The 24,937-nt window shown below is 50.5% G+C and overlaps 1 protein-coding gene across 12 annotated transcripts in view; it reads left to right on the top strand.

Annotated features, from left to right (window-relative positions):
* The window catches only part of MSI2 (musashi RNA binding protein 2), a 210,276-nt gene that overhangs the window by 163,397 nt on the left and 21,942 nt on the right, over nt 1-24,937 (top strand). For 6 of the 12 annotated variants that reach the window (XM_036395401.1, XM_036395400.1, XM_036395405.1 and 3 more), the window contains 3 exons: nt 2,004-2,118; nt 7,851-7,925; nt 21,484-21,591. In XM_036395401.1, the coding sequence (XP_036251294.1) occupies nt 2,004-2,118; nt 7,851-7,925; nt 21,484-21,591 (298 nt within the window). Of the gene's footprint in view, nt 1-2,003; nt 2,119-7,850; nt 7,926-10,428; nt 12,043-21,483; nt 22,908-24,937 lie in introns of those variants that run through there. The other 6 variants (XM_036395407.1, XM_036395402.1, XM_054517059.1 and 3 more) reach the window with 4 other exon arrangements.

Here is a 24,937-nt window from a genome sequence, read left to right as displayed (position 1 = left end):
AACGAGCAGTGGGACAGTGAAAAGAAAATGCCAGCAAGGTATTTAATAAATGGAAGTTGGAATTTATGTGGGAGGCCAGAGATGCTCCAAACATTGCAGGGGGACAATAAACCCAAACGAGCTGTCCTCAGACTGTTGTTCCCTTGACAGGAGCAGGCTGCTTTGCAAAGAGACACCTGTTTTTCTAAGGAAGAGTAAAAGTAGCTGGAAGAGAAATGTGGTGGAGTAATTACCTTCCCTTAGATCCCCCTGTGGTGGAGTCACCCACATCCTGGGTACAGTGCTGGTGAGAGGGGTGATGAGCTGAGCCTGAGTCAAGCCCTCATGTCAGCCTCTCGAGCAGCTGACTGAAATGTTGGCTATTCTAGAGCAGGCTGGGACACTCCCAGCACCTGTGGCTCTTCCTCCCTCTCAGGGTGGGATTTTGCAGGTTTTGTGGGCCTTGGGCTCTTCCAGGGATGGGGCAGCCACAGCTCCTCTGGGCACCCTGTCCCAGGGCCTGTCCCAGACCTTTTAATTCCAAGCCCCAGCCATTGATCAGTAATGTGGTAAATCAACAGACCCACAACTCGGTGCATTTTTTAAACTAAGCTGGAAGCCCCTGTGCTGCTGCCTGCTGCGGCTGGCCTGGTGTGAGTGACACGTTGTCCCCAAGGTGATTGCAGCCCCTCACACGTGGCTGGCACAACAAAGTCTCCTTGTCTTTGGGTGGCTCAGTGGGGGTTTGTGCATTGTGGATATTCACATTCTGCTTTCCTCAAAATAGCCCTGCTTTCCCTGGAAAGCTGTTAACCAGGGGTTTGTGAGACATCCTGGGCTGAGGGCTGACAGCCTGTTTTGTTGTGCTGGGTATAAGAGGCTTTTCACTCCCCAGCTCAGCCCTCCTGGCTTCCCGTGGCTGAGACTGCTCTGCTTGACCCAGGAGTACCCCAGTGCAAGGTTAATTCTCCAAACTAGACTAAACAAAAATAGTGAATTTTAGTTTCCCTGCCTTTTTTTTTCCTTTTCTTTTTTTATTTTTTTAGCCTTAGAATTAAACCTTTCTTTGTTGGGCTGCTGAAAGTGTAGCACATCCTCGTATGAGGAGGTGGAAAAAATCTGGAAATTATTAAGATGCCCAGAAACTCTGAATTGAAAGTTTGAGTGAGGTCCAGATGTGTGTACAAAGACCCTTATCAGGCACTCTCAGGGGCAGTTCGGTATGGAGCTGAGTCCTGACTCATAAATCCATACACATTTCCTCTTGGAGAAGCCCCATTGCCGGTCCTGTCACATTTGGGACATCCCTCCAGGGCTTTCCCCTTGAGGTGACTGTGGCTCTGGAATGTCCTGGCCATCTCCATCCCCTTCCCTGTAAGGACAGGGCTGGATTCTGGCAGAAGAGCAGCCAGGCCCCTTTTCTTTCTGCTTTTGCTGTTGATGAAGAGGCACCACCCAGGTCCCCAGGATATCCATGTTGTGGTGCTTCACTCCTGTGCCCACGTTGTCCCAGTTTGCTGATGGGATGGTGCATGGGCAGCTTGAGCAACTTCCCAAGGCAGCAGGAGTAACTGAAAGTGAAAGAATGCAGATCCTTTATTAATAGGGTTTACAGAAATTTTCTGCTGGGTAGAAATATTGATTCTTTATTCCTGTTTTAAAAGGAGCTTTTTGTAATGATCACTGGGAGTCGTTCTGTGTTATCGATTGCAGCGGAGCCGTGCTGGAGCCCTCCCTCCATTCATCCCGCTCCCACTGGTGCTGGGTTCCCTTTCAGGAACACAGAACTTCTTAAATCAGCACTTCTGTCATCTTTGGGGGCTGCAGTGGGTGGTTAAAGAGACACACACGTTGGCTCTTTCAAACCTGGTTACGCTGTTCTGGAAGTTCACCTTTGAGCGGGAGGAGGTGCGGGGAGGCAGATGCTAAAAATAAACCTCCCCCCCCTTAAGTAGATCAGTTCTGCATTTGACATTTACATGGAATTCATTTGCATCTCATTTGTACATGTTTCTGCTCAATAGGTAGAATGTAAGAAAGCACAACCTAAAGAAGTGATGTTTCCACCAGGGACGAGAGGAAGGGCACGTGGATTGCCGTACACCATGGACGCGTTCATGCTAGGGATGGGAATGTTGGGTAAGTGCAAATCCCCACACCCGTGTGGGTGCCAGCCTGCAACTTTAGCAGGGGTGGAGTGAAGAAAATAATCCTGTCTGTGGTAAATGATTAACTCTCCCCCCCCCCCCCAGCCTGGAATATAAAAAATTTGCATTTAAATGGGTGTTTTAAATAGCCTGTTTTACTCTTACTCGCAAAAATAGAATGATGAAAGATGCAGTGTGTTCATTCTGACTAAAAATGATCTCTCCCCTTTTTTAGAGGAATTGAGTCACACATTATTCCCCTTCTTTTAAAGGTAGCTTTGACAGTTCAGCACAGATAATTGAAAATCTTGCTGGTTCTTAAATGGCATGGATGGAGGAAGTGGGGGGATGCGGAACAGGACAGGTCACAACAATAATTACAAGTTTCAAGGAGATGGAATGGTATTTTAGTCCTGAGTATTGTGTCCAGAAAATACTAATTAAATGGGATAAATGATACTTAATGGCAAATTCCTATTTGTGCAGGAGGTCTATTTAGTTATAATTGGTTCTCATTTGTTTCTGCCTAGATAATTCTTTCTAAATAATGTGACAACCCCAGTTACTCTGTTCTCGGCCAAAATGCTGCTAATCCATTGCCAATGTTTTTTTTTGTTTTTTTTTGTAAAACACTGTATATTTTAAACTTTCTGCTCCCTCTGTATCCCTGAACTTCCCCTCAGTTGCCACCTTCTGTGTCCATGAAGCACGTGGGAATGGGAGGGCAATCTGGAGGTGTCCCCAGGCAGCAGTGAGCCTTTCCCAGGCCAGTGTCCCCCTTCAGGATGCTTTGACTTTCCTGTCCTGGGTTTAGATGATCCCAGAAACCGAGCACAAAGCCCAGCCTTGGGATCTGGATTGCCCTGAGCTCTGCTGAGCAGATTCAGGGGCTGGCTGAGATGCTGGAGGACCCCAGAGCCCCTGGGGTGGGTGTCAGGTCAGAGGACCCAGTTCCTGCAAGGATCAGGCTGCTACACTGAGGTGTCTGACACCAGGCACTGCTTGATTTGATAGGAAGAACTTGCTGCCATGTTTGCTTTATCTCAGAATTAATAGTGCTTCTGTTGGTGTGGCTGGGGTGATCCATTTCTGGATGTGTAATCAGGTTACTGCAGCTGATCATCTGTTTTGCTGTCCCCACGCTCCACCACCACCCTGCCCCATAGTGTTTGGAAATCACATTTTATGCTTAAAATATTTATCTTGCTCTAGTCAGCCCGTGATTTCGTTACCTGTGTGCTCCCAGCCTGCCTGAGCCAGTGTACTCGAATTCTGCTGTTCCTCTCCCAGCCGGGCTGCTCGAGGTGGGGTGTGAGGGAGGCCGGTGTGCCACCGTGCTGGCCTGTCCTGCTGGCTGCAGGACAGACAGCAGCTCACCCTGGGAAGCCAGAAAGATCCGTGGCCTCATCCTCCATCCACCGTGTGGCCTCAGCCCTGTTCCTTGCAGCTGGGCACAGAGGGGATGGAGCTGGGTCCACCCCAGCGTCCTGAAGGGAAAACTCAGCCCCCAGGTGCAGCGTGAGTCTGTTCCCACTGGGGCTGACTGTCTGGAAAGGGATCCTCTCAAGCTGTGAGAATTAAGGGAAGCAGCCCTCAGTGAGTGGAACTGCACAGAGGGAGAGCTGGGGCACCTGTTGGAGCTGCTGCAGTGGGGTCAGCCTGGCCAGTGCAGCTGCAGCCAGTCCCACACTGCTCTCCCTGCATTTCAGACTGGGGGGACTGGCTGAGCGTTGGTGATTGATCCACGGTGAAGGCCAGATGCTTCATTATCCACTCGAGCTGGTTTTTCATCTTCCAAGTTCCTGCTTGCTACCGTGGCACTGTGTTAAATAATTAAGTGCTAAACAAGGAGATTGCAGCACGGGAGAGCAGAGCTGCTGGATGGCTCTCAGAAAGCCCCTGTTTCAAAGGCTGCAGAGCCTGTCCCTGCAGGAAGAGGGGCATAATTAACCCATCAAATGATCAGACACAGAGTTCCATCACTGCTGCTGCTGATTGTTCTGTGGGGACTCACGAGGCCAGGTCAGGTCTGCCCCATTCTGTTCCTTGCCCAGCTGGACTGAGCCAGAGCAACTGGGGCTGCTCTGGAGGGGTTTTTATACCTGTTTCCAGAAATCCTTGCTCAAGGTCACCTTCTCCAGCTGCTGTTCCTGGGCAGAGGAGGGAATCAGAGGAACGAACGCACGAGACAACCCCAAGGAAGGAGCGGGGAGCGACTCCCTCCAAAGCTATTAAGGAAGTTGGTCTTTTTCATTAATCACAGCCTCCCCAAGGAGCCTGCAGCAGCCAGGGTCTAAAGGTGCGCAGGCAGCCGCTTCTGTGATGATTTGGTTGATTGGAGCAAAATTAAAGTGTTCTGAAAGGATTTTTTGACTGGGAGAGCGGGGGCAGGCTGAGCCTTCTGCCACGACGGCTGCTGGGCTGGCTGGGGCTGGGGCTGGGGCTGGGACACGCTGCTCTCAGGGAGAGCAAGGGCTCCAATCAGCCTCTCTGTGCAAAGAGTGGAGCAGAGTCAGTCCCACTCCTCTCCCTGTCAGCCCAGCCAGCAGTCAGAGCTGCTCCCCAGCCCCTTGCACGCTCACAAACAGGCCCTGTGTGCCCCTGGCTGGCTGAGTAGGAGCAGTTCGGTGACCAGGAAACTCTCTCTGTGCCTGGAGCCTCACACTGGCACCTGGCCCTGGTGTGCTCTGTCACCCAAGGGTGTGGGTGTCACAGCACTGCCCCAGAGCTTTTTGTGCTCTGTTCAGGTCTGTGCCTGGAAACTTGTAAAGAAGAGAGCAGCAGAGGAGCAACATTAAGAGGAGATGGTTTTTGTGTCCCCTCTCATCTGAAGCTGCTCTCTGTGTCTGGGACACTGCAGTCACCACAATGGTGACACACAGCCCTGGAGGTGACCCCGTGCTGCCTGCCTTGAGCTGGGGCTGGCAGCACTCATTTCTCCTGCTGGTGGGCATCATCCTGGTGTTTAATGTTAGAATTGGGCTCCTTTTAGCTTGCAAACCCCTCCAGAGCTGGGAGCGCTCGGCCCCCAGGCTCACCCTGTAGTGCTGGAGTGATGTGAGGTGGGAACACGGGTTTGGGAAGGTCCCTGGCAGGGCTCTGTGTTCCTGCTCACGCTCAGTCTAGGTGGGCTGAGCTCATGCATTAGAGAAGCTTGTGCCCTTCAAAGAAAGTCATTCCTTTTTCCACCAGACACTGTTCAATGGAGTAGCAGCTGGAGACAACAGCTTCCTTGCATTTTCTGGAGCATTTGAACTAATTTTGCACGGGTCCCCTGGCTCCTGTGTGCTCAGCATTCTCACATATTGACCATGAGCTTTTGTCCACCCCATTAGCAAATTTTAAAATGAAAAGACATTTCCACAGCCTGGACAGGAGGTGGGTAGAAGCAGTGGTGTGAAAGTGGTTTGGCTGCTGGTTTGAGTTCTGCTTCTGTGCACAGGACAGTCTTGCTTTGAAGGAGGCAATGCAGTCAAAACTTGGATTTTTGGTTCACTTACCAGGAATTGGTCACTCCCCAGGACTACCAAGGCAAATCAGCTTCTTGGTGCCCAGTGCAGGATGAGGATGGCACCTAATGGGAATGTTGGGTAGGTCAGCAGGGCCATCATTTGGCCTGATGAAGCATCCATGTAGGCGTGGTGTTAAACACCATTGATATTCAGCCAGGCAATGTCCCCACGAGGATCAGGCTTCGAGTCGTTAGAGCAGAGCTGGGCACTGCAGCAGTAAATGAAGAGGAAAATTGAAGTAATGTTGTATTATAAATTTATGATTTCATCTGCCTGACTTTGAGAGCGCTGAGTGCTGGCGGTGCCAGCAGAGCCCCCGGGCAGCTTGGCTGCTGCTGGGGCTGTCAGGCACAGCCAGGTCTGGCCAGGGACAGCAGGGCTGCCCTGGGGTCAGAGCCTGGACCGTGCCAGGGCAGGCAGCAGCAGAGGTGGCATCCAGAGCACCGTGGGCAGCTGCCATCCCCCACCGTGCTGACCTGGCTGGGGCCACAGGTACCACACCTGCAGAGCTCAGGTGCTGCCCAGCACTGTGCCCTGGCAGTTGTGAGCTGGCAGATCTGCTTCACAGCTGTCTGAGACAGAGCAAACTGAGTTCCTCCTGTTGGCAAGGAGAGAGGGGCTGCAGTGGACGCTGCAGAGCGATTTTTCAGGGGTGTTAATGGCGCTACTTACTTAGCAAACAATCCATTTATCAATAGTGTTGCTTAAGAAAAAAAAGAAGGGAAAAAAGGTTTGTAAAGCTTAACTCTGAAAGATCTGACTTAATGACAGAGGTGATTAATTTCAGAGGGAATCCAGCTGTTGAGCTGTGCAAGGAGGGCTCAGCAGCGTGTACATACCCTGGGTGTCGCGGGGCTGCCTTCCCTGGCACTGCCTAATCCCACATCAGAATTCATCCAGGCATTTTTATCTTCCACTTCTAGGTTATGATTTATAGTACGCTGCACGTATGTATAAATGTGATCGGAAATGGAGGGGCTTGCTGCAGCAGGAGAGCAGCTGAGTGATGGATGAGTGTGTTACAGGATGAATCCAAGCAGGGGAGGAGCCCCCCACAAGAGCCACTCGGCTGCTGAGCCTGTTCTGGGCTCCAGCCCAGCTGCTGCCAAGATTCCCACTGACTTCAGACAGCAGGAGAGAACTTTTCCTGATGGGCTCTTGGTTTGGAGAGGCCTGGGCTGATGCTGAGGCTCATTCTCTAGTGTTCAGTGCATTGGAATTGTGCGGCACAGTGCCTGTTTTTAAGAAAACTGAGTGAGGAAGTGTTGAGGATCAATGTGAGGTTAGAATTTTAGGAAACCCCCTGAGTGTACAGGGCACCTTGGGACATTGGCCATCTGGGTCAGAGCAAAGAGCCCCTGTGGGACAGAGGGAATGGCTGTGGGGAAGTTAAAACAGGGGGTGGCACAGTGTGTGACCCGAGGGCTGCTGCCAGCCCACTCATGGCCAGGGATCAGTGGGACACCCAGCACATTCCTTCACAGGCAGAGAGTGAAACCAGCAGAGTTGCCTCTTTGTGCCTTCACTGTTTTTATTCACGAAATGCTCGCAAGTGAGCTTTTCCCCTAATAAACCTCCCAAAGCTGCCCGAGGTCGGCTGCCTCAGAAGGGGCCTTCAGAAGCACCTCGGGCAGCTTCCTTTTACTTTCCTGAAAAATTAAAAGCTCTTTGACTCCCTGGCTCGTTTCTGCTGCCTCCAACTCTTTGATGTGTTAACTGTTGTCCTTCACACTCCCGGGATAAAGAATTACTACTACCTTAATCTCCAACTGTCAATAGCTCTGAAGCAAAGTACATTCATTGTAAGCTCTCCAAATGTCAGAGCAAACCCGTGTTATGTGTTTAGCCTTAGCATTTGGCATTTACTCTTCCAGCTAACAAGTATGCACAGTCCTTGGGCTCCAGACACCAAAGTGCATGTTAATTACCAGAGTGACAGGGCTCCTGCTCGGAGCTGGGCCAGCGCCGCCAGCTCGAGATGTTTCTATTCAGGATAATGATGAAACCTCTCTGCAGTTTGGCATGAGCGGAATAAATCTGATTTTTTAATACCCTCCGTAAAATTAGGTCTCACCCATCCTCCCTGTCGTTGTGCATTGTGTTAAAAAACAAACAAGCAAACAAAAAGAAAACCTTCAAAAAACACCTTCATTAATCCTTAAACTTCTCTCTCTCTTTTTTTTTTTGTTTTTTTTACATGTCTGTGATCAAGGTTACCCGAATTTTGTTGCAACATATGGCCGAGGATATCCTGGATTTGCCCCAAGTTACAGTTATCAGTTCCCAGGTATGTACATTTCATTTGCAGATATGCTTTATTTCCCCTCTTTCCTTCTTTTTTTTTTTTTTTGTTTTTTTGGGTTTTCTTCCTTTTTTTTTAAGTCTGTAGCTGCAAGCTGAGACAGGCAAGTCTGCAGGGAGCATCTCACACAACAGCAATTTTATTTATTTTTTTTTTAGCATTTTAAAATAGACTTTTATAGCGACATATTTTCAACACATTTTTTTTTCCTGATGTATAAATTGGTACTGGTTATTTGAAAACAAACTTCTTAAATTAAAACCATGAAAGCAAGAGAGATCACTGGAGAGCTGTCCCCCTCCCTTTGCTGGGTTTTTCCTTTGTAGAGCTGCACACAGGGACCCGCACACGGCTCCCCGTGCTGGCCTGGGGTAAGTGAACCTGCACTGCTGAGTGCACAGCCCACCCTGCTGTGTCTGGGCTGGCCCTGGGGGTCCCTCCCAGGAGCTGCAGGTGTGTGGGGCCGGCCCTGGGCTCGGGTGGGATCCCCCTGCCCTCGGCTCGGGGGAAGTCAGGCGATGGAAGCACAGGACAGGATGGTTTGGGCTGGAGGGGACCCCCAAAGGTCCAACCCCTGCAGTGAGCAGGGGCACCTTCCACAGGGTCAGGCTGCTGAGAGCCCTGCCCAGCCTGGCCTTGAGCACTCCAGGGATGGGGCATCCCACAAAGCCCATCCAGATGTGCCCTTCCCAGCACATCCCACCGTGGGATGGCACCACACAGGGCTCAGGGTTTCCTCTCACCCCAGGGCTCTCCCAGGCAGCTGGGACAAGTGAAGCAGTGGCTTTGCTGTTTGGAGGGGCAGGAGGGAAACCAGCACCTCACAGGAAGGTTCTCTAGGGTGGCTGAGGGTGTGGACAGTGCTTGGCTACACCTGCAGCACGCTGGGGCAAACGTGGAGCCGTGTGTGCAGCCCTAGGTCATCAGGATGAGACCCTGCTGTGGAAAAATGCAGATTGTTGTCATCTGTAGAGTGAGCAGATATCCTTGGGATGGGGTTATTGTGTGGCTGTTTCTTGCAGGACTGATAACACCAAGGGGAACAGCCCTGTGAGGGTTTGTTCACTCGAATTCACAAATGCCAGGGCTCTTCTGGAAGCTGAGCCACCTCTTCCCACCTGTGGTACATCTTCCCACCTGGACCAGGCCAGGTCTGAAACAACTGGGGTGTCAGGCAGACAGCAGAGCTGCTGGGGTGGCACGGGGCTGGTGGGGGACAAGGCAGCTGTCCCCAGATGCAGGTGACACCACCTCTGGTTCCTCTGGAACCAGCGGGGCAGTCTGGTCTGGCAGGATTGCAGCCAGGAGCTGGAGATGAGGAGGAGGCTTCAGCAGGTGTTTGTGTGTTGTCTCAGGCTCTGACTCCTCACAGTTCTATGTACCAGCTGATTCATACGAAGGCATTGAAGGAGAGACTCCTTTGATAGGTTTAATGTCAGAAATCTGCAGAGGTTAGAAGAGATTAATTATAAACATGTCTAAAGCAGCTGTGTTTGCTCACTGACAGCAAAGGCACCCTTTGACTCGACCCTTCCTTAGATGTATTTTTATTCAGGGCCTGTTTTTACCAAAGCAGGAGTTCCAGTTACCGCCTGGTTATTTTCAGTCTCCTGCAGAGATTGAATATGGAAAATAAATCCAGGTGTGTTGTCCCCACCAGGAAGCTGTGGGTCACTGCAGGAGATGCTCAGGGCCCTGTCTCACCTTGCTCAGTTCCCCTGCTGCCCTCCCACTCGGATCACTTACTCCTTAGCAGCAAGCAGAAGCTTTCCAGAGTTGTTGGGAGTTTCTCAGGTGCTTTGGGCTCAGGTCTCCACAATCACAGCCCGTTGGAGTGTCCTGGCCGGAGGTGTGGGCTGGGGAATGGTGCAGCAGCAGGATGGGCTCTCCCCGCTGCTGGGGATGGGACAGGAGGGGCTGTCCCTGCTGCTGCGGTGTTTGGGGCAGAGGGCCCAGTGCCACAGGGCACAGCTTGGTGCCACGGAGCCTTTCAGGAGCAGGGCAGGAGGAAGGTGTCAGGTTCAAAAGCTCGGTGTTGTGATTTGGAGGGAGAAGATCTTGGCTGTTTGTGCAGGAGCGTGCTGGGTCCGAGAGCTTGCCCTGCCTCCTGCCTGGTGGTGCAGCCTCAGTACAAATACACAGAAAAATGTTCAGTCACACTCTGGGCTGCTCCCAGGAGTTCTGCCACTACCCACCTATTTGCATTCCCATTCCCTTGTCCCTGTCCCTCAGGGGCTGTCCCATGTCCTCTCCCATGGCATGGGACAGCCCCTGGCTCCAGGGGCAAGGCACACAACCCTTTGGCAACTGCTCTATCTCCTCCTATCCCATTATTCCTCCCAGCCCTTCCTCATGCAGTACATTGCCTCTTTTATTTTTTATTTTAATTGCAATCATTCCCTTTCTGTGTATCTTCTTTTTTTTTTTTTTTCTGGGACTTATCTTTTCAGTTTAATCTATTAATTTCTGTTCTTATTTCACTTTGCAGACTATTTGCCGATTTCACAAGACATAATTTTTATCAACTAGTTCTTAAAGATGCATAACAAATTAATCGGGGTTTACTACAGTGCTAATGAGAGAGAGACAGAGAAAGCCTGGGTGGTCCATGTTTAATATCAATGTCCACTGAAAAATTGCTGCTCTTACTGGCTGGTTTGATTGACTGGACTTTTTATTTTATTTTTATTTTTTTAAAGGCTCCATATCCTCACTGCTTTGAGTTTGCATTTTTTTTTTTTTAATTTTTTTTTCCTCTGCTTTGTTATGAGTTTTTAATGCCCACTTGGAATGTAACTCGCAAGGATGGGGTCAGGGGCGTTCCGAAGGCATGACTTCTCACAAACTTCTTAGAAATCACTTTATCAATGCAGCGAGAAGGATGATTGGGTTGATTTGGTCTCACAGACAGCCCCAAAGAGAGTGACTGGCGCTCTTTAACGTGGGGACATCCAGCAGTGGCACAAACCCCACCCCGAGGGCCGTCCCCTGTCCCTGCAGGGCTGTGGTACCCAGCTGTGTCACGCCGTGTGTCACAGCCCCACACCTGCCCCACTGGCCTGGGGCTCTCTGGGAGCTGCCACATCACACGAGGGCCATGCTGAGATGCCACCCAGAGAGGGGCTCAGGGCTGCTGCCCCCACAGCAATTCCTGCTCCCAGAGCAGGGGCTTGGAGCAGCCTGGGACAGTGGGAGGTGTCCCTGCCCCTGGCAGGGCTGGCACTGGGTGAGCTTTAAGGTCCCTTCCAACCCAAACCATTCTGGGTTTCTCTGATCCTTTGATCTAACTCTGACCAGCGATGGTCCTGCACACTCCCTGCAGCTGCTTCTCCTTCCAAACTTTGCTTGCAAATCATGGGCAAATTTCCTAAATTGTGGCCAAGCTTTCCCTGCTTCAGCTGCATCACCTGCGCCTCTTCATCCCCGCCCACATGGCAGGAGAGCTGCACGCCTCCATCCATTGGCTCTATTTAACATGACCAGATTCTGGAGTTTTGGGTAGAAAACACCATTCTCTTTAAATTCTGCTCTTCCTGAAGTGTTGCTGCCCACTTGATAAGTTTGTGAGAAGTATGGTGCATGCTTACAGTAGAACTGTAATGCATTTTAATGTTTGTTAATCCACTTGTTTAAAATGTCAGTGTCAAAGGCTCTACAATCCATGGCTGTGCTGTTCATTTCATTAAAGATGCTTGATGTAATACTTGGGTAGTTTTCTTTTGACTTTTCTGCAGGCAATAGCTTTTTTTAATCTGTATGGCTTCTTATTATTTTGTTTGGGGTTTTTTTGCTATGAATTGCTTTGCTTTTGTGAACTTGTCTTAGTGTGCATGATTTGCAAACATTTCGGCTATTGTGAATTTTCTCATTTTTTGTAAATAGTCCATCTGTGCTTTTCTTTTTTTTTCTTTTTTTTCTTTTTTTTTCTTTTTTATGACTTTTTTCCTGTAAGTAACTGAGGTAGAAAATGATAATAAATTGTTTACAACGGATTTGCTGTGTTGCTGCTCTCTTAGCTTGCAATTTTAATAATTTGGTTTGGACACCCCAAATAACCAGTACCAATGACAGTTGAATAAAAGAATAAAATCATCACTCAAAACGTGTGACCCACTGTTTGAAGAAGCTGCAGAGGAACAGTTACATGCAAGGTGTGTTTACAGCAAAAATTATACCAAAAAAAAGACAAAATGCATTCCTAACTGGGGGGAGAGGAAATTGCAGCATCCCCCCTGGTCCTCCACACTGTGGTGGGATGTTCTGCACTGTCCTTTATCCCAGTTATATTTTCTCCCATCATCACCTGAGTGTTTGGGGATTGTCGAAGTTTCATAGAGGCCTTCAGGTTAGAAATTTAAATTATTTATTTTAATTAAGGGTTTGTTTGCTTGTATGTTTGTTAAAGCTTATTAAAACCTTTGTATATGGTGAGAGGTGAGGAAAACAAATATTTTCACAAACTTTGCAGAGCTCAGGGAAATATATTTGCTTATTAATACTGGTGCTGCAAAGGCCGTGGGCTCAGCCTTGGGTCACGCTCCTGCAGTGCCTGGGGCAGTGGAAATGCAACACAGGATGGTTCAAAGTCTCAAACTGATGGGGTTTGTTACTGTGAGAGCATTTAAACCAACTTTCTGTTGAGCTTAATTCAGTTTCTTTCCCGATGCCAGTCCCACAGTGTTCAGCCATCAGTGTGGGCAGGGAGGTACACAGTACCTGTGTACAGTTATGTGTGGTGCTCCCCTAGGAGGTAAGAACTAGAAAATAGGAATTTTCCAGGTGAGGAGAAGGAACTGGTGCCAAAGATAAGAGGAATTATTATGTTGTGCTTAAGGCTTCTTTGTCATGGTGTCTTGAGAGGAGGAGGAGGAGAGGGAAGGAGGTTCCTGTGTCTGGGGTTTAGGACACCCCGACGCAGGTTCTGCTGCACAGGTTCCCCCTTGGTTAATCACCTCAAAGGAGAGTGCAGTGGAGATGGAAAAGGGTGTGGCTGCAGCATTCCAAACAGCCAGCCATTCCCTCTGTCCCACGTGCAGTGGTGTAAAACACCCAGCCTGGGGCATGTGGTACTTCATGTCCCCAAGACACATTGCCCTGTGCTGGAGCACCCAGCTTCCTACTCTGGTGAGGTAAAGGGATTTTAAAGTGCTGCCTGCCCATGGCTTCTGTACCCACAGGGAGTGAGGAAGTGTGTATTAATAGGGGTCAGCTCTGTAGAGCACTCTTCAAGCACTGTTACACAAGTGTGAGGCTTGTAGAACATTTACTAATGGGAGCAGAGTTTGTGTGCTCGTGATACTGGAGTGATCAAACGTAACGCTCAGAAGAGGAGGACCTGGTTGCAGCTGCAAAACAGGAGGAGGAAATGTAAAACCTATTTTAAATTGTTCAGTTAGTTAAGCCTTGTACCAGCAAGAGACATGGAACAGAGCTGGAGATTTTTCTCACTCCTTTGTCTAACCCTTCTTTAACTGCTTAAATCTGCTCTGCTCTCCCCTGCACTGCATGCCTTGTTTAAACACATCACTGCATCTGCATGGCGTCACTGGTTTACAGAGTGCATTTGGAATCTCTTGGAACCACCTGAGTTACCTCTTCCCACCTCTCTGTTTCAGCCTCTGGCCCTGAAAACAAAGCCTTTACACTGGACCTGGTTTAAAATTAAGCTTTTGGGTGTTCTGCTGAGGAGGGGCCGTTCCCATTGCAGGCGCATCCCTGGAGGGAGGAGCAGCTGGAGCTGCAGACAGCAAACTGAGAAATTAATATAGCAGAGCCCATAAATCTCCAGACAGAAGGTTCTCCTTCAAGTTCTGCTTAGATTATTGTGTTTTCTTGCAGGAAGAAATGGTCTCTAGAGCTGTTCTCTGAGTCTGAGCAGAGCTGAAGCACCTTTGCCTTTAAGGCAGGTTTTTTCTGAGAAAAGCTGTGGATTTTGATGTTGCAGAGAATTGTGTAAAAGGCCTTTTTCATCTTCTATTTCCCCCTACCCCTTAAAGTAACCTTATTGTTAGATTTAGGGTGGGATTTTCCAGAGAGGAGCTGTTGGTCTGTGTTGATGGCTCCCAGCACTGTCAGTGGCAGCAGAGCGTGGCTGGTGACAGTGGAGCCTGTCCCCTCTTCCTGCCCCATCCTCTCAATGTGAGCGAGGCTGCTCTGGAGGTTTGGCTGTATATCATGTCTGGCTGAGGCCCAAAACTGCCCAGGTCCTTCATTAGACTTTTCTCCACTTATAACTTGAATAACTGAGAAATAAGAACATCTTGACTGTTGAACACTGATTGTCCTGTTCTCGGCTGCTCACTGATCTGTGCCTGGTGTTAGAGGCTTTAAAACTTGAGGTTCATTGCCCTGAAAATGAGTGATCCTGAAGGGGCAGAGAGGAGAGAAAAGGCATAAGAACCAAAGCTGCTGGTGTCTGTCGAGGTCTGTGTGTTTTGGGGCGGTGCTGCAGCTCCAGAGCGATGGATTCAGCTGAGAACAGGCCACAGCTGCAGTGACCAGGAGGGTTAATGAGAGCAATTATTCACAGGAGTAAAGAGGCGTAACACAAACACTGGTGTGTGGAGGAAAACAAGGATAACCCTGCAGAAGGAGGAGTGTGCTCTGGTAATGCCCATCCTGCCCTAAGGAATTCTCCGTGTCCGAGCACGATGGCTCCCCTGCCTTGTGCCTCAGCAGAAACCATTTTTAACTAAAGCTGTTCAAAACTGGGACTGGGGTTGCAAAGAATTGGACAAGATGTGTCCCCTTATAGCACAGAAACGTTCAAATGTGAATGTTTTAGCAGTAGGTTTCCAGCTGGCCATTGAGGAGCTTCCACGTCCTGCTTGCCCAGGAGCTGTGATGGTTGCTGCTGCAGCAATGCCTTGAAGATCTCTGGGCTCAGCATCCCAATCCTCTCCTGTGACCTCTCTCATAGTATGGACTATGGAATGCCCTGTGGCAGTTCTCCAGTGAGGCACTGGGAAGGTCCCTGTCTGCCAGTGCTGGGTGAGCTGCACAGGAGTGGTGAAGAGTTCCCCACCCTCTGGTAACCTTGTCCTGTGATTTACTGCCTTCTCTTTTATGAAGTTGCCTCTTTGCGTTGAATTTTTTCAGCTTCAGCCTCCAGACATGAGTTCCTTTTATGCCTTTGTTCATCATCAAGGACCTGTCTTTAAATAATACTTACCCAGATAGTTTAGATCATTCATAAAAATTGAGACAAGCAGCTTAACCAAACAGCTCATTTTCTTTACCATCAGAGCAGCGGAAATGAGCCTTGAAGCAAATCAGTGCCACGTTGCTGAACTCCAAATAGGTGCCTTAATGTGCCTCCATCTCACCTGCCCTTGTTCATCCAGCAGCAGGTGACTGAAATGCAGAAATTCAGAGCTGCTGAATTGGCACCAGTGAGCCCCTGGGTGTTCCTGCCCCTGCAGCCATCCTTTCCTTTGTACTTCACTTGTTGATTAAAAATCTGTGATGAATGTTTGGCTTTGGCCTTTAAAATGAGTTGTAGTGAGTCCGAAGGAGGCCACCAAGATATGAAAGGGATGGAGCACGTCTCCTGCAGGGAAGGGCTGGGAGGATTGGAATTACTCATCCTGGAGTAGAGAAGGCTTCGGGGCAGCCTACAGGAAAGATGGAGAGAGACTATCAACAAGGGCCTGGAGGGACAGGACAAGGAGGAATGGCTTCAAAATGCCAGAGGGCAGTGTTGGGTTGGATATTGGATGTTGATAACCTAAATCAGCTACCAGCTTTTGCTTCTTGGTTTGTGGTTTTTTGAATAAGTAGCTTTTTTAAAAACAAACTGTTTGCCTTTGAGAAGTTTCCCAGTTTTCAGTGTAGTGAAATAACTGCAAAAGGGTTATTGCACTTGAAATGCCACAGAATGATAATTTGGGGACAAACAAGGCTTTGTCTCACTGATGCATGAAGTAATTACTGGGCAGAAATGCACCATTCTCATCCTAAAAGGATCACAGCCTGAGAGTCCCAACAGCTGAAAAATGGGGCATTTACTGTACATAAAGTGGAAGTGCTAAATTCTGAATGAACTATATTTGGGATTTATTGTTTTGTTGCAATTCCAAAATGGGAGTATTTGCTCAGCATAAGATCCATCTGCAAACAGACATGGAGGCTATCAGACATGGGACAGACCTGGTCCAGGCTGTGCCCTGGATGATGCAGGGGCTCTGGGATAAGGGTCCATGAAGCACATGGATGTGTGTTCTGGATGAAATTCCCTGATTTGCTGGAAGAGATTTTAACAAGGTTGATGTAACACAATGGAAAAAGACAAAGGGAAGCACTTCAGGGTCTGTTTCAGTACAGGAGCTGGAGCAGGCTTGGAGATATTGAAAGTGTTAATAGAATTGATCAGACCCTTAGGAAAGTACTGTCCCGTTTCCCTGGAGCTCTGCTCTGCTGTACTGGGTCCTGTTCCTCAGCTGTGCTGTGGATGGAGAAAGCTTCATAGACTCTGCAAACTTTGAGAAAGCTTCACAGAGTCTGCAATCAAATCCCAAGGAGTTAATTGCTACTAAACAGTGGTAATGAGTTGTGAATGATGTGGTAGAACCCCGATCTTTGATCAGTTCTAGGGAACATTTGATTTCTCTGGGTGTATGTTCTTCTCTAAATATTCAGCACTGAGTTCTTCATCTCAACCTTGGAGTAGTAGCAGGTTTTTTTTCTTTCTCATTTGTGTTTCCTTATAGAAAGGGAGGGGGAGTGTGAGACAGAGAGCCTGGAAGATGAAGGTTTTAAACATAAAGGGATTGTTTTGGGATGGAGCTTTCCCTTGTGTGTGTTCACCATTAAAGACGACATTTTTGCCCGGTAAATTGGACCCACGCCTGCCTGCCTTCAAAAAAAAAAAACTACCAGGCTCTTCTGCTTCATGGTTTTGAGTCTCTGATACTTTTGAAATGAAGCCTAAAGATCCTCCAAAGAGGATAACACAGCCTAATGGAAAGAATAATGCAAGCGAGAACCCATCTGAAATGACAGCTGTGAGCCTGGTGCAGCTTTTCAGGCTGATCAAAGCTGCTGGGAACTCTGTGTGAAAAGGGGGGATCAGCCCCTGGGAACTCTGCTTGAAAAGGGGGGATCAGCCCCTGGGAACTCTGCTTGAAAAGGGGGGATCAGCCCCTGAGAACTCTGTGAGTAAAGGGGGGATCAGCCCCTGGGAGCTCTGATTGAAAAGGGGGGATCAGCCCCTGGGAGCTCTGATTGAAAAGGGGGGATCAGCCCCTGAGAACTCTGCTTGAAAAGGGGGGATCAGCCCCTGGGAGCTCTGATTGAAAAGGGGGGATCAGCCCCTGAGAACTCTGTGAGTAAAGGGGGGATCAGCCCCCCAGCTCCCTTCCCCACTCAGCCTGCACATGAATTCATGTTCCAGCCTTTGCACTTCTCTCCTGGGAGATCAAGTGACCCTCCTGCAGGGCTGGGGTTCAGGTCAGCCACTGGGGAGCACCAGGGTGTAAGGAGTGAAGTGTTGGGGGGTGAAGGAGCCTCTGAGCTCGATGCCCTCAGCACAGGGACCCCCAAAAGACCCTGCACAGACCAGTCTACTGCTTACGTGTGAGCACTCCAAACTCCCCGTGAGCACAGAGCAACGGGCTTGCTGCTTAGGTGCAGTTTCATGGTGGCTTTTATTTAATTCTCTGTGCCTGTTCCATGATTTTGGCTATTTTCTGAAGCCAGGTGGTGATTTGGGCATCACAGCTTCCATTTTCTTGTTTTAAATCCCTGTGCTCATTGCTGAAGTCTGAGCATGCAAGCTCAGGTGCCCGAGTGCTTTGGCCATTAAGAAGAAATTCTTTGCATGATATTTCTTGATGTAAAGATTAATTTTGTGATCTTTGTGCCCTTTTTTGGGTTGATTGCTGTTGTCTGAGTGGTTGTCAAGGATAGGGTTGTATGTGCTTTAAGGATGGGGTCTGCAAAGGCTGATCAGAGGCCTGAAGGGGTCAGTGATTTCCCTTAGAGCCAGAGCTGCAGGAAGAGGGTCCTGGCAGCAGGAAGGGGTGCAGGTGGTTCTTGGGTTTTTCCCTTGTGGTTGCCTTGTAGCCAAGCCCAGGCTGGAGGGCAGGAGAACTCAGTGATTGAAGAAGGAGTGGAGATGGAGCAGGGCAGAGATCTGTGAGCCCCTAAAGCCCGTGTGAAGACTGGCCCTCTCAGGCAGCATTGTGCTTGCCAGATTTGTTCACAAAGCCCGTGGAAATCTGCTAAATCCTGGGCTCCCACTGCAGTGCCCAGAGCAGGGCAGTGGGGCTGTGTGCTCCAGCCCGAAGTGCTGCTGCAGGGCTGTGCATCCTGGGATCCCCTTTCTCCCAAACCCACCTGTGCCTTGGAGAGACAACAGCCATGGGCTGAGTCTGGGAGCTCAGGGCAAAGAATTTAACCCAGATCTGTCCATCTTCCCTCACTGTTTCACTGTTTAAAGTGAAACTATTGATGCAGGAAGCAGGAAAATTTATCTGTGAAAAATTGCACTTGGAACGCTGGTTTTGGCTCATTCTGAGCAATGAGAGAGCATGAAATTGCTGTGAATCCTCAGGGCTTTCCTGGACAGTGTGTGAGCCCAGAGCAAAACGTTTATTGTAAAATACCTTCTAATTGCAGTGCTTAAAGTGGGCACTGCTGGCTTTGCACTGGCTCTGGGCTTTGTTTCCTCTGGGCAGCTGGGAGCAGCGGGCACACAAAGCACAGGGGTCATTTGAGCAGGAATCAGCGCTTTAAACAAACACTGGGAATGAACTGAGCTCTCCCTCCACCCTTTTGATTTTCTGGGTGACTCCAGAAGGCTCAGAGGGAGTGGGGCTGGTGCTGGCCATGCTCCTGATTGTCCAGGGTGGGACCCAGGGGTGCTGCCATCAGTGCTCCCCTTGGCTTCGAGGCGCTCTTGTCCGGGCACCCATTGCTGGCACCCAGTTGGCTCCGAGCTGCTTGTTAAAATGAGCTGGGAGGCTGCTGGGGCAGGGAGCAGAGGGGCTGCTGGCACCCCACAGCCCTCTGTGCTCCTGGGGGTGTCCCCACAGCAGCATCCCCAGTGCCATTGCTGTCTCCTGGAGATGCCTGCACTTCCCAGGCATTGCTGAGGGAAAAGAGGGGCACTGGGGCTGTTCTGTCACTCTGCTGGCTACAAATTCTCCTTGCTGGCATCCCTGTCAGGCAGAGCAGGGTGGTGTCAGCTGCCCATCTCTGCTGAGGGGGTCAGGGAGGCACAGAGGTGCCACACTGAGGTGGCACAGTGGTGGAGGTCACACAGCATTAGTGGCTCAGCAGCAGTGACAGGGAAGCTGCTCCCAGCTGAGCCAGCCCGTGGATGTGGTGCCTGGCAAAGAGCATTTTAGCAGGGCATCGATTGCTTTCAGTGGGCTGGATTGCTGGGGGGCTCCTCCAGTGCTGGAGCCATCCTGTGAGTGTGTCAGTGGGGAGGGTTTGGCCAAGCTTGGTAATCAATCCCAGTTTCCATCTCGGGCTCGCGGGGCCGGCGGCGCTCCCGCACGGAGAGAGCAGCACTCACACTTGAGCTGTTTGGAGTGCCGTGTCTCAGGGATGCTTTTATCTCAGAACTGGGATAAAAGCTTTCTTCAGGGGCACAGGGATTAATTTTTCACACATCTGTCCACTGGAATGCAATAAGGGAGCCTTTGTTCAGGCTCTTTCCTCGGAGCGCCTTCTCCACCCTTGTTATTTCACTCTTCTTTTGCATGGCAAAACTTTTTGTCCTGCATTTCAAATAGATCCTGAGTGTCCCTGGCAGCTGAACAAGAGAAACAAACTTTCCAGCCCTGTTTTTTGTGCTGTTCTCAAGGGATGCTTGGTGATTTGAAGGGTATTTGATTGGTTTTGGCAGAGGCATTTTATTCCATGGAAAATCCACGGCTCCTCCAGTCCCCTATGGATGGTTTAGGGAGCCCCTGGAGCCTCCAAATGAGAGATCTGTGGGTGGCCAGCTGGTGGTGGAAGTGCCATGGGAACGCTGAGGACACTGCTCTTGGACCACGGTGGGCAGGGAGGGACAGGGGACAGTGCCAGCTCTGCTCCTGCCTGAGCGCAGTGGGAGGGCCCAGAGCTTGGCCCAGACATGGCTCTGCATGGAAATGAAGCCCCAGAGCCCCAGCTCTTGTCCTGCACATGCTTTCCTTGCTCTTTGGAGGGTGGTTTTACTCTTAACACCAAAGTCCTCTCACTCCTGCCCAAATCATGTGTGGGGGGACCCAGCCAGGGTTGATGGCTCCATCCAGTGAGAGGGAGTTCGGGTTCAGCACTGGTTACAGCATCCCCCAGTGTGGATGTGCTTCCCCCACATCCCACTCCACGGAGGCTGCAGCAGTTACCAGCAGACAGGCTCACCAGAGGACCAGGCTGGCTGTGCAGTGCTGCTCTCTGTGCATTGCAGGGAGCACCACCACCCTGGGGATCCTCTGCATACATTTACCTGTGCTGTTTTCTTCCCCCCAACAGCCCTATTACCATATTTAAATGCAAGTATGTCTTTTTTTGATTGATGTTTTAAGTAGCTTTAAGTTATTCTAGCCTAGTGCTCTGTTCCTTGGCCTGGTAGCTGAGCTGTAGCTGAGCCATAGTGCTGAAGGTAGTGGGGCTGTAGTGTGCTGGGCTCTCTCTCTTGCTCTCAGGCTCACTCTTCTCTTTCTCAGTGCCTCAGTTGCTCTCCTGTGGTTCCTCAGCCTTGCAAAGCAGCTGTGATCGTGGTCCTGGTGCCTGCTCAAGGACCAGGTTCCATTGTGGTGGCCACCCCAGGCTTGTCCTGTCGGGTGGCAGGAGCAGCTGGAGCTCCCAGGGACCAGGAACCTCCCTGGAGTCATTGCCCTTGGGATTTGGGGTTCTTGCTGATTGCCTGGACTTTGCCATTGCCCTCTTAAAATACATATATTGGAAGTCACAATCTCTGGCAGATCTTTTGAATGTTAATTAAATAAATCTTGCTGGCAGCATTCCATTCCTCTGCAAGGGCTCGGTTCCCTGGAGCAGGGAGGATGTCATAGAGCTCCTTGATCTGCGGCTGGTTTGCTTTCAGGAGCGTTTCCTTCTTTCCTCTTCCTCTTCCCTCTTCCTTCTTTACTTCTCTCCTTCTTTCCTTCTTTCTTTCTTCCTTAAACCACATCCCATTGAATTTTTTCTGCTTGATCCCAGCAAATTTGTGATCTTGACATGAGCACCTCCTCATCTGTTCCATTCCTGCTTTGTCTATAGACCAGCACATTATTATCACCTGCAGATAAGCCAGGAGGAGAATTCCCTGGTTGTTTGTGGAGCAGGCTGACCCTGTTCCTGCAGGAGCATGGAGGCACGAGCTGAGAGCTGCAGGCTGTGCCTCCAGCCTGTCCTTGGCTCCAGGCTGTGCCATGGCCATTCCTCCTGTGCCCAGGGGATTTGTGCCCGCAGCGGGCACTGGCCAGGGCTGGGCTGTCCCCAGGTGGCACGGAGGGCCAGGCTGGCAGCTCCAGGTGCCCGTGGCCCTCAGGGACTCGTGGTACCCACTGGCCTGTGTCTTTACCCTTCTCCTTTTCTCCACGGCCAGGTTTCCCAGCAGCGGCTTACGGACCAGTAGCAGCGGCAGCCGTGGCGGCAGCAAGAGGATCAGGTAGGGGGGCCCGTGGAAGAGCAAACCCTCAGAGTGCAGGGTCAGGTAAAAGCTCTGTCGGTATTCTGTGTGGCTGCAGCTCTCCATCATTTCTCTGATTTTCCTCACACTTATCCTGGGGACCTGAAAACAATCAATCAAAATGAAAAAATTAGAGAAAAAATAAGTAATCAATCCCAATCCAAACCCAAACTACAAGCAGAGGCCACGGGGGCTGGAGCACCTGCAGGAGATTGGCATGAGAACTGCCAAAACCAGGGTAGATATTCCGATTTGTTTCTTTCTTTATTCCTTTATTGCGTTGGTTTCTTTGTTTGTTGGGTTTAAATTCGAGGCTCTAAAAGACACCCCAAAAAAGATCAATTTCTGTTTTCAGAAAAAAGGTTTTGGTTTCTCACAGGAAGCTGGGGTTGGGTTGAGGTGGTGGCAGCAGCTCTGGGTGCTCCCGCCGTGCCCAGAGCTGCTGTCACCTCCTCCACCATGGCCAGCACGGGGCATCTTGGGCTGGCATCACTGGTGCCATTGTCACCAGCACACGGCTGACAGTTCACCATCCCTGCCTGCTCCAACCCCACCACTTCCATGAGGAACCACAAAGCTTTTCTTCTGTCCTTCTGAAAACTCTTTTTTTTTTTCCCCTTAAGGGAAATAAAGAAATAAATCGTTGCCAATTGCCGTTACTGCCTTAGGTTTAAATTTTGCTAAAGATGTGAATCAGCACTTTGCTCAGGTGGCAGAGTTCAGAGCAGCCCTCAGCGAGCCGTGGGCTCCCGCAGCAGGCCGGGATGGAGCCGCTGCGGGGACAGAGCCGCTGCCAGCCCCGTGTCCTCTGTGCCAGCGTGTCCCCAGGGGACACGGGGCTGGCAGCACCTCCCAGCTCACTCAGGGCTGAGCTGGGCGCTCTCGTGGCTTTTCGGGCAGTGCCGGCGTTGAGGAGGCGCTCCCGAAAAGCCCCAGCTGCGTGAGGGAGCAGAGGTGGGCGCAGGCCCAGGCGTGTCTCAGCAGGAGCCTGGGGCCGTGAGGCCAGAGAAAGACACCAGGAGAACTCCGTTCCATGCAAACTGGCACTGCTTGCAGGCTACAAAGGACTCTCTGTACCAGTTCCATCCTGTGGCATGTAGAGAGCGCCTAAGGGGTGACTTGCCAGCCTGGTTGTGGGGATCCCCCAACTCCCAGCTTCTCCTACTGCCCCGGCACAGAGGGGGAAAAACAAACCCAAAGAGGGAGAAAAAAAACCACCCCAAACCCAAACAAATCCCAAGATTGCTTTTGCATATGCTTCCAGGAAAACAGACCTCATTGTTTCTGCCTCTTCCTCATGTTTTGCCCTTCAGGTTTTGTTTTACGTGCAAACAGACCTGGTGAGTTGCCCCTTAGCAAGGCACAGAGGGTTTGGCTGGATTAACGTTGCTTCCCTGATTATTATTATTATTTTTTTTAATCGGAGTGCTTTTGGTGCCCATTACAACTGAACTGAGCATTGATCAATTCTGTGCCTGAAAATCATTTGTCTTTAATTTGAGTGTTTTTTGGTTTCTCTTTTGTTGGGTTTTCTGATTTGTTTTTTCAGTTTTTTTGTTTTTTGATTTGAACTTGCAATACGAAACTAAATCTAACCCTAAATTAACAACACCCTTTCTGGCAAGTTTAAAGAGCAGTATGGTGTTTGGAAATGTCTTTTCAAGCCTCAAAATTGCCTGCGTGCACAAAACTGGCAAAAACCCCAAAACTGAATCCAAAGAGCCCCCGTCCCGCCCCAGCCCTGAGGTCTCAAGGAGGAAGGTGGGTTTGTCACCGGCCCCGCTCACATCTGCACCAAGCCTGGTCTGGGAACGGGGGGGTTTCTGTAGACTCATCTCCATCCAGAGCTGGTTTTGGAAGGGACATCCTGGGTTTGCCACTCCATCAGCAATGGTAGTGAATTGTATCCAGGAGCAGTGGAGTCCGATCGATCTTGCGCTGCAGTGTACGGGCCCGATTCATTACAAGAAAAATGGCTGGGGTTTTTCCTTCTTTCCTTTTCAGTTGGGTTTTTGTTTTCCCTTCACAAATTCGCACAGCCCTCCTTCACACGTGCCTGGTCCAAAGCACAGAGCACAGCACGGCTGGCCCTAACTGGCCCCTTTCTGCCAGGAAATGGGAAAGAGCTGGCAAACACCCGGGCAGGCGCGTCCCACCACCCCCAGCTCACTGGGAGAGCTCTGCCCAGGGCTGCTGGAGCACAGCACAGAGCAAGCATTGGCCAGGAGGTTCCTGGAAGGCATCGATGGCAGTCCATGTCATCAGTGTCCCCATCACTGCTGCCTCTTCAGCAGCTCTCTGGCCCCGTCCCGCCGGCTCTTCCCCACCTTCCTGGCATCAGTGCCAGCACAGAGACTGAGCACCCTCAGAGAGCATCCACCTTCAGTGCGTGTCTTGTTCTCCCCGGGAAGCTGCAGCCCTCTCACTCCAAGCCCCTGGGCACTGGCCACCTTGCTTTGTCCCTGGGGTGACACTCCTCCTCTTGGGACACACCTGCATGTTTGCTGAGTCAGCAGGGAGCCTGCTGGGGGCAGGTACCTGTTCGGGGCCTCCTCCCTGCCCTCACCCTTTCTTTTTCTATGGCAGCGTGTCACCAGCTGACCTTGCTAGATAAACAGGTTCTTCTGTGTCACAGCAGGTCTGTCCTACAGCCAGCAGAAAGGGCCGTGTCCCTGTGCCCGTGCTCAGTGCCACCATAAATTCCCGTCCCGCGTGGCTGCTCGCGTGCCGGCAGGGTGAGCGCGGCCGTGCTGCTCGGCATAAATCACGTCCCCGTTTGACATCCCAGTGATGAGGGGACAGCTGAGGTCCTTCCAGCAGACACAGCTCTGGCCACATCCATTCGCTCCGGGTGGGGCTGTGCTGCCGAATCCCTCCACTGGTTTTGACAACCTCACCCATTCTTGTATTTTTTTAATGAATTGGGACCTGAGCCACGGAAAACGAGCAAAGTTAAAAGTCTGAATGCTGCAAACTCCTCCTAGACAACTTCACTATCAGTGTCACGTTTCTTTTGAATCCACCTGACATATTTTACGTGTAAAACATTTTTGTCGTGTAAATGCTTTTTTTGAAATACAGTCATGGGGGGGGCACATTTTTCTCTTGCATTTGACATGGGAGGGGTTCATCTGGCAGGAGAGCGAGATGAGGAAAATTTGGCAGGAGAGGGTTTTCGTTCCTTCCTCTTTGGTTCATTGACAAGCCTGAGATTTTTCCAGTTCCCATCCTGTTGCTACCAGCTGTTCCTCCCTGAGGACTGGAGACAAAACCCCTAAGGCCACAGGAATCCAGCCCTGTCCCAGCTCCCTCGGGCAGGCTGTGCCCGCCGAGCCGGCCGGCGGCACTCGGCACAGCGGGACGGCGCAGC

The sequence above is a fragment of the Molothrus ater genome, chromosome 21 (assembly GCF_012460135.2).
Source record: "Molothrus ater isolate BHLD 08-10-18 breed brown headed cowbird chromosome 21, BPBGC_Mater_1.1, whole genome shotgun sequence".
Taxonomy (NCBI): domain Eukaryota; kingdom Metazoa; phylum Chordata; class Aves; order Passeriformes; family Icteridae; genus Molothrus; species Molothrus ater.
Note: the sequence above shows the minus strand (reverse complement) of the source record. Positions and strands in the feature narration are given on the sequence as shown.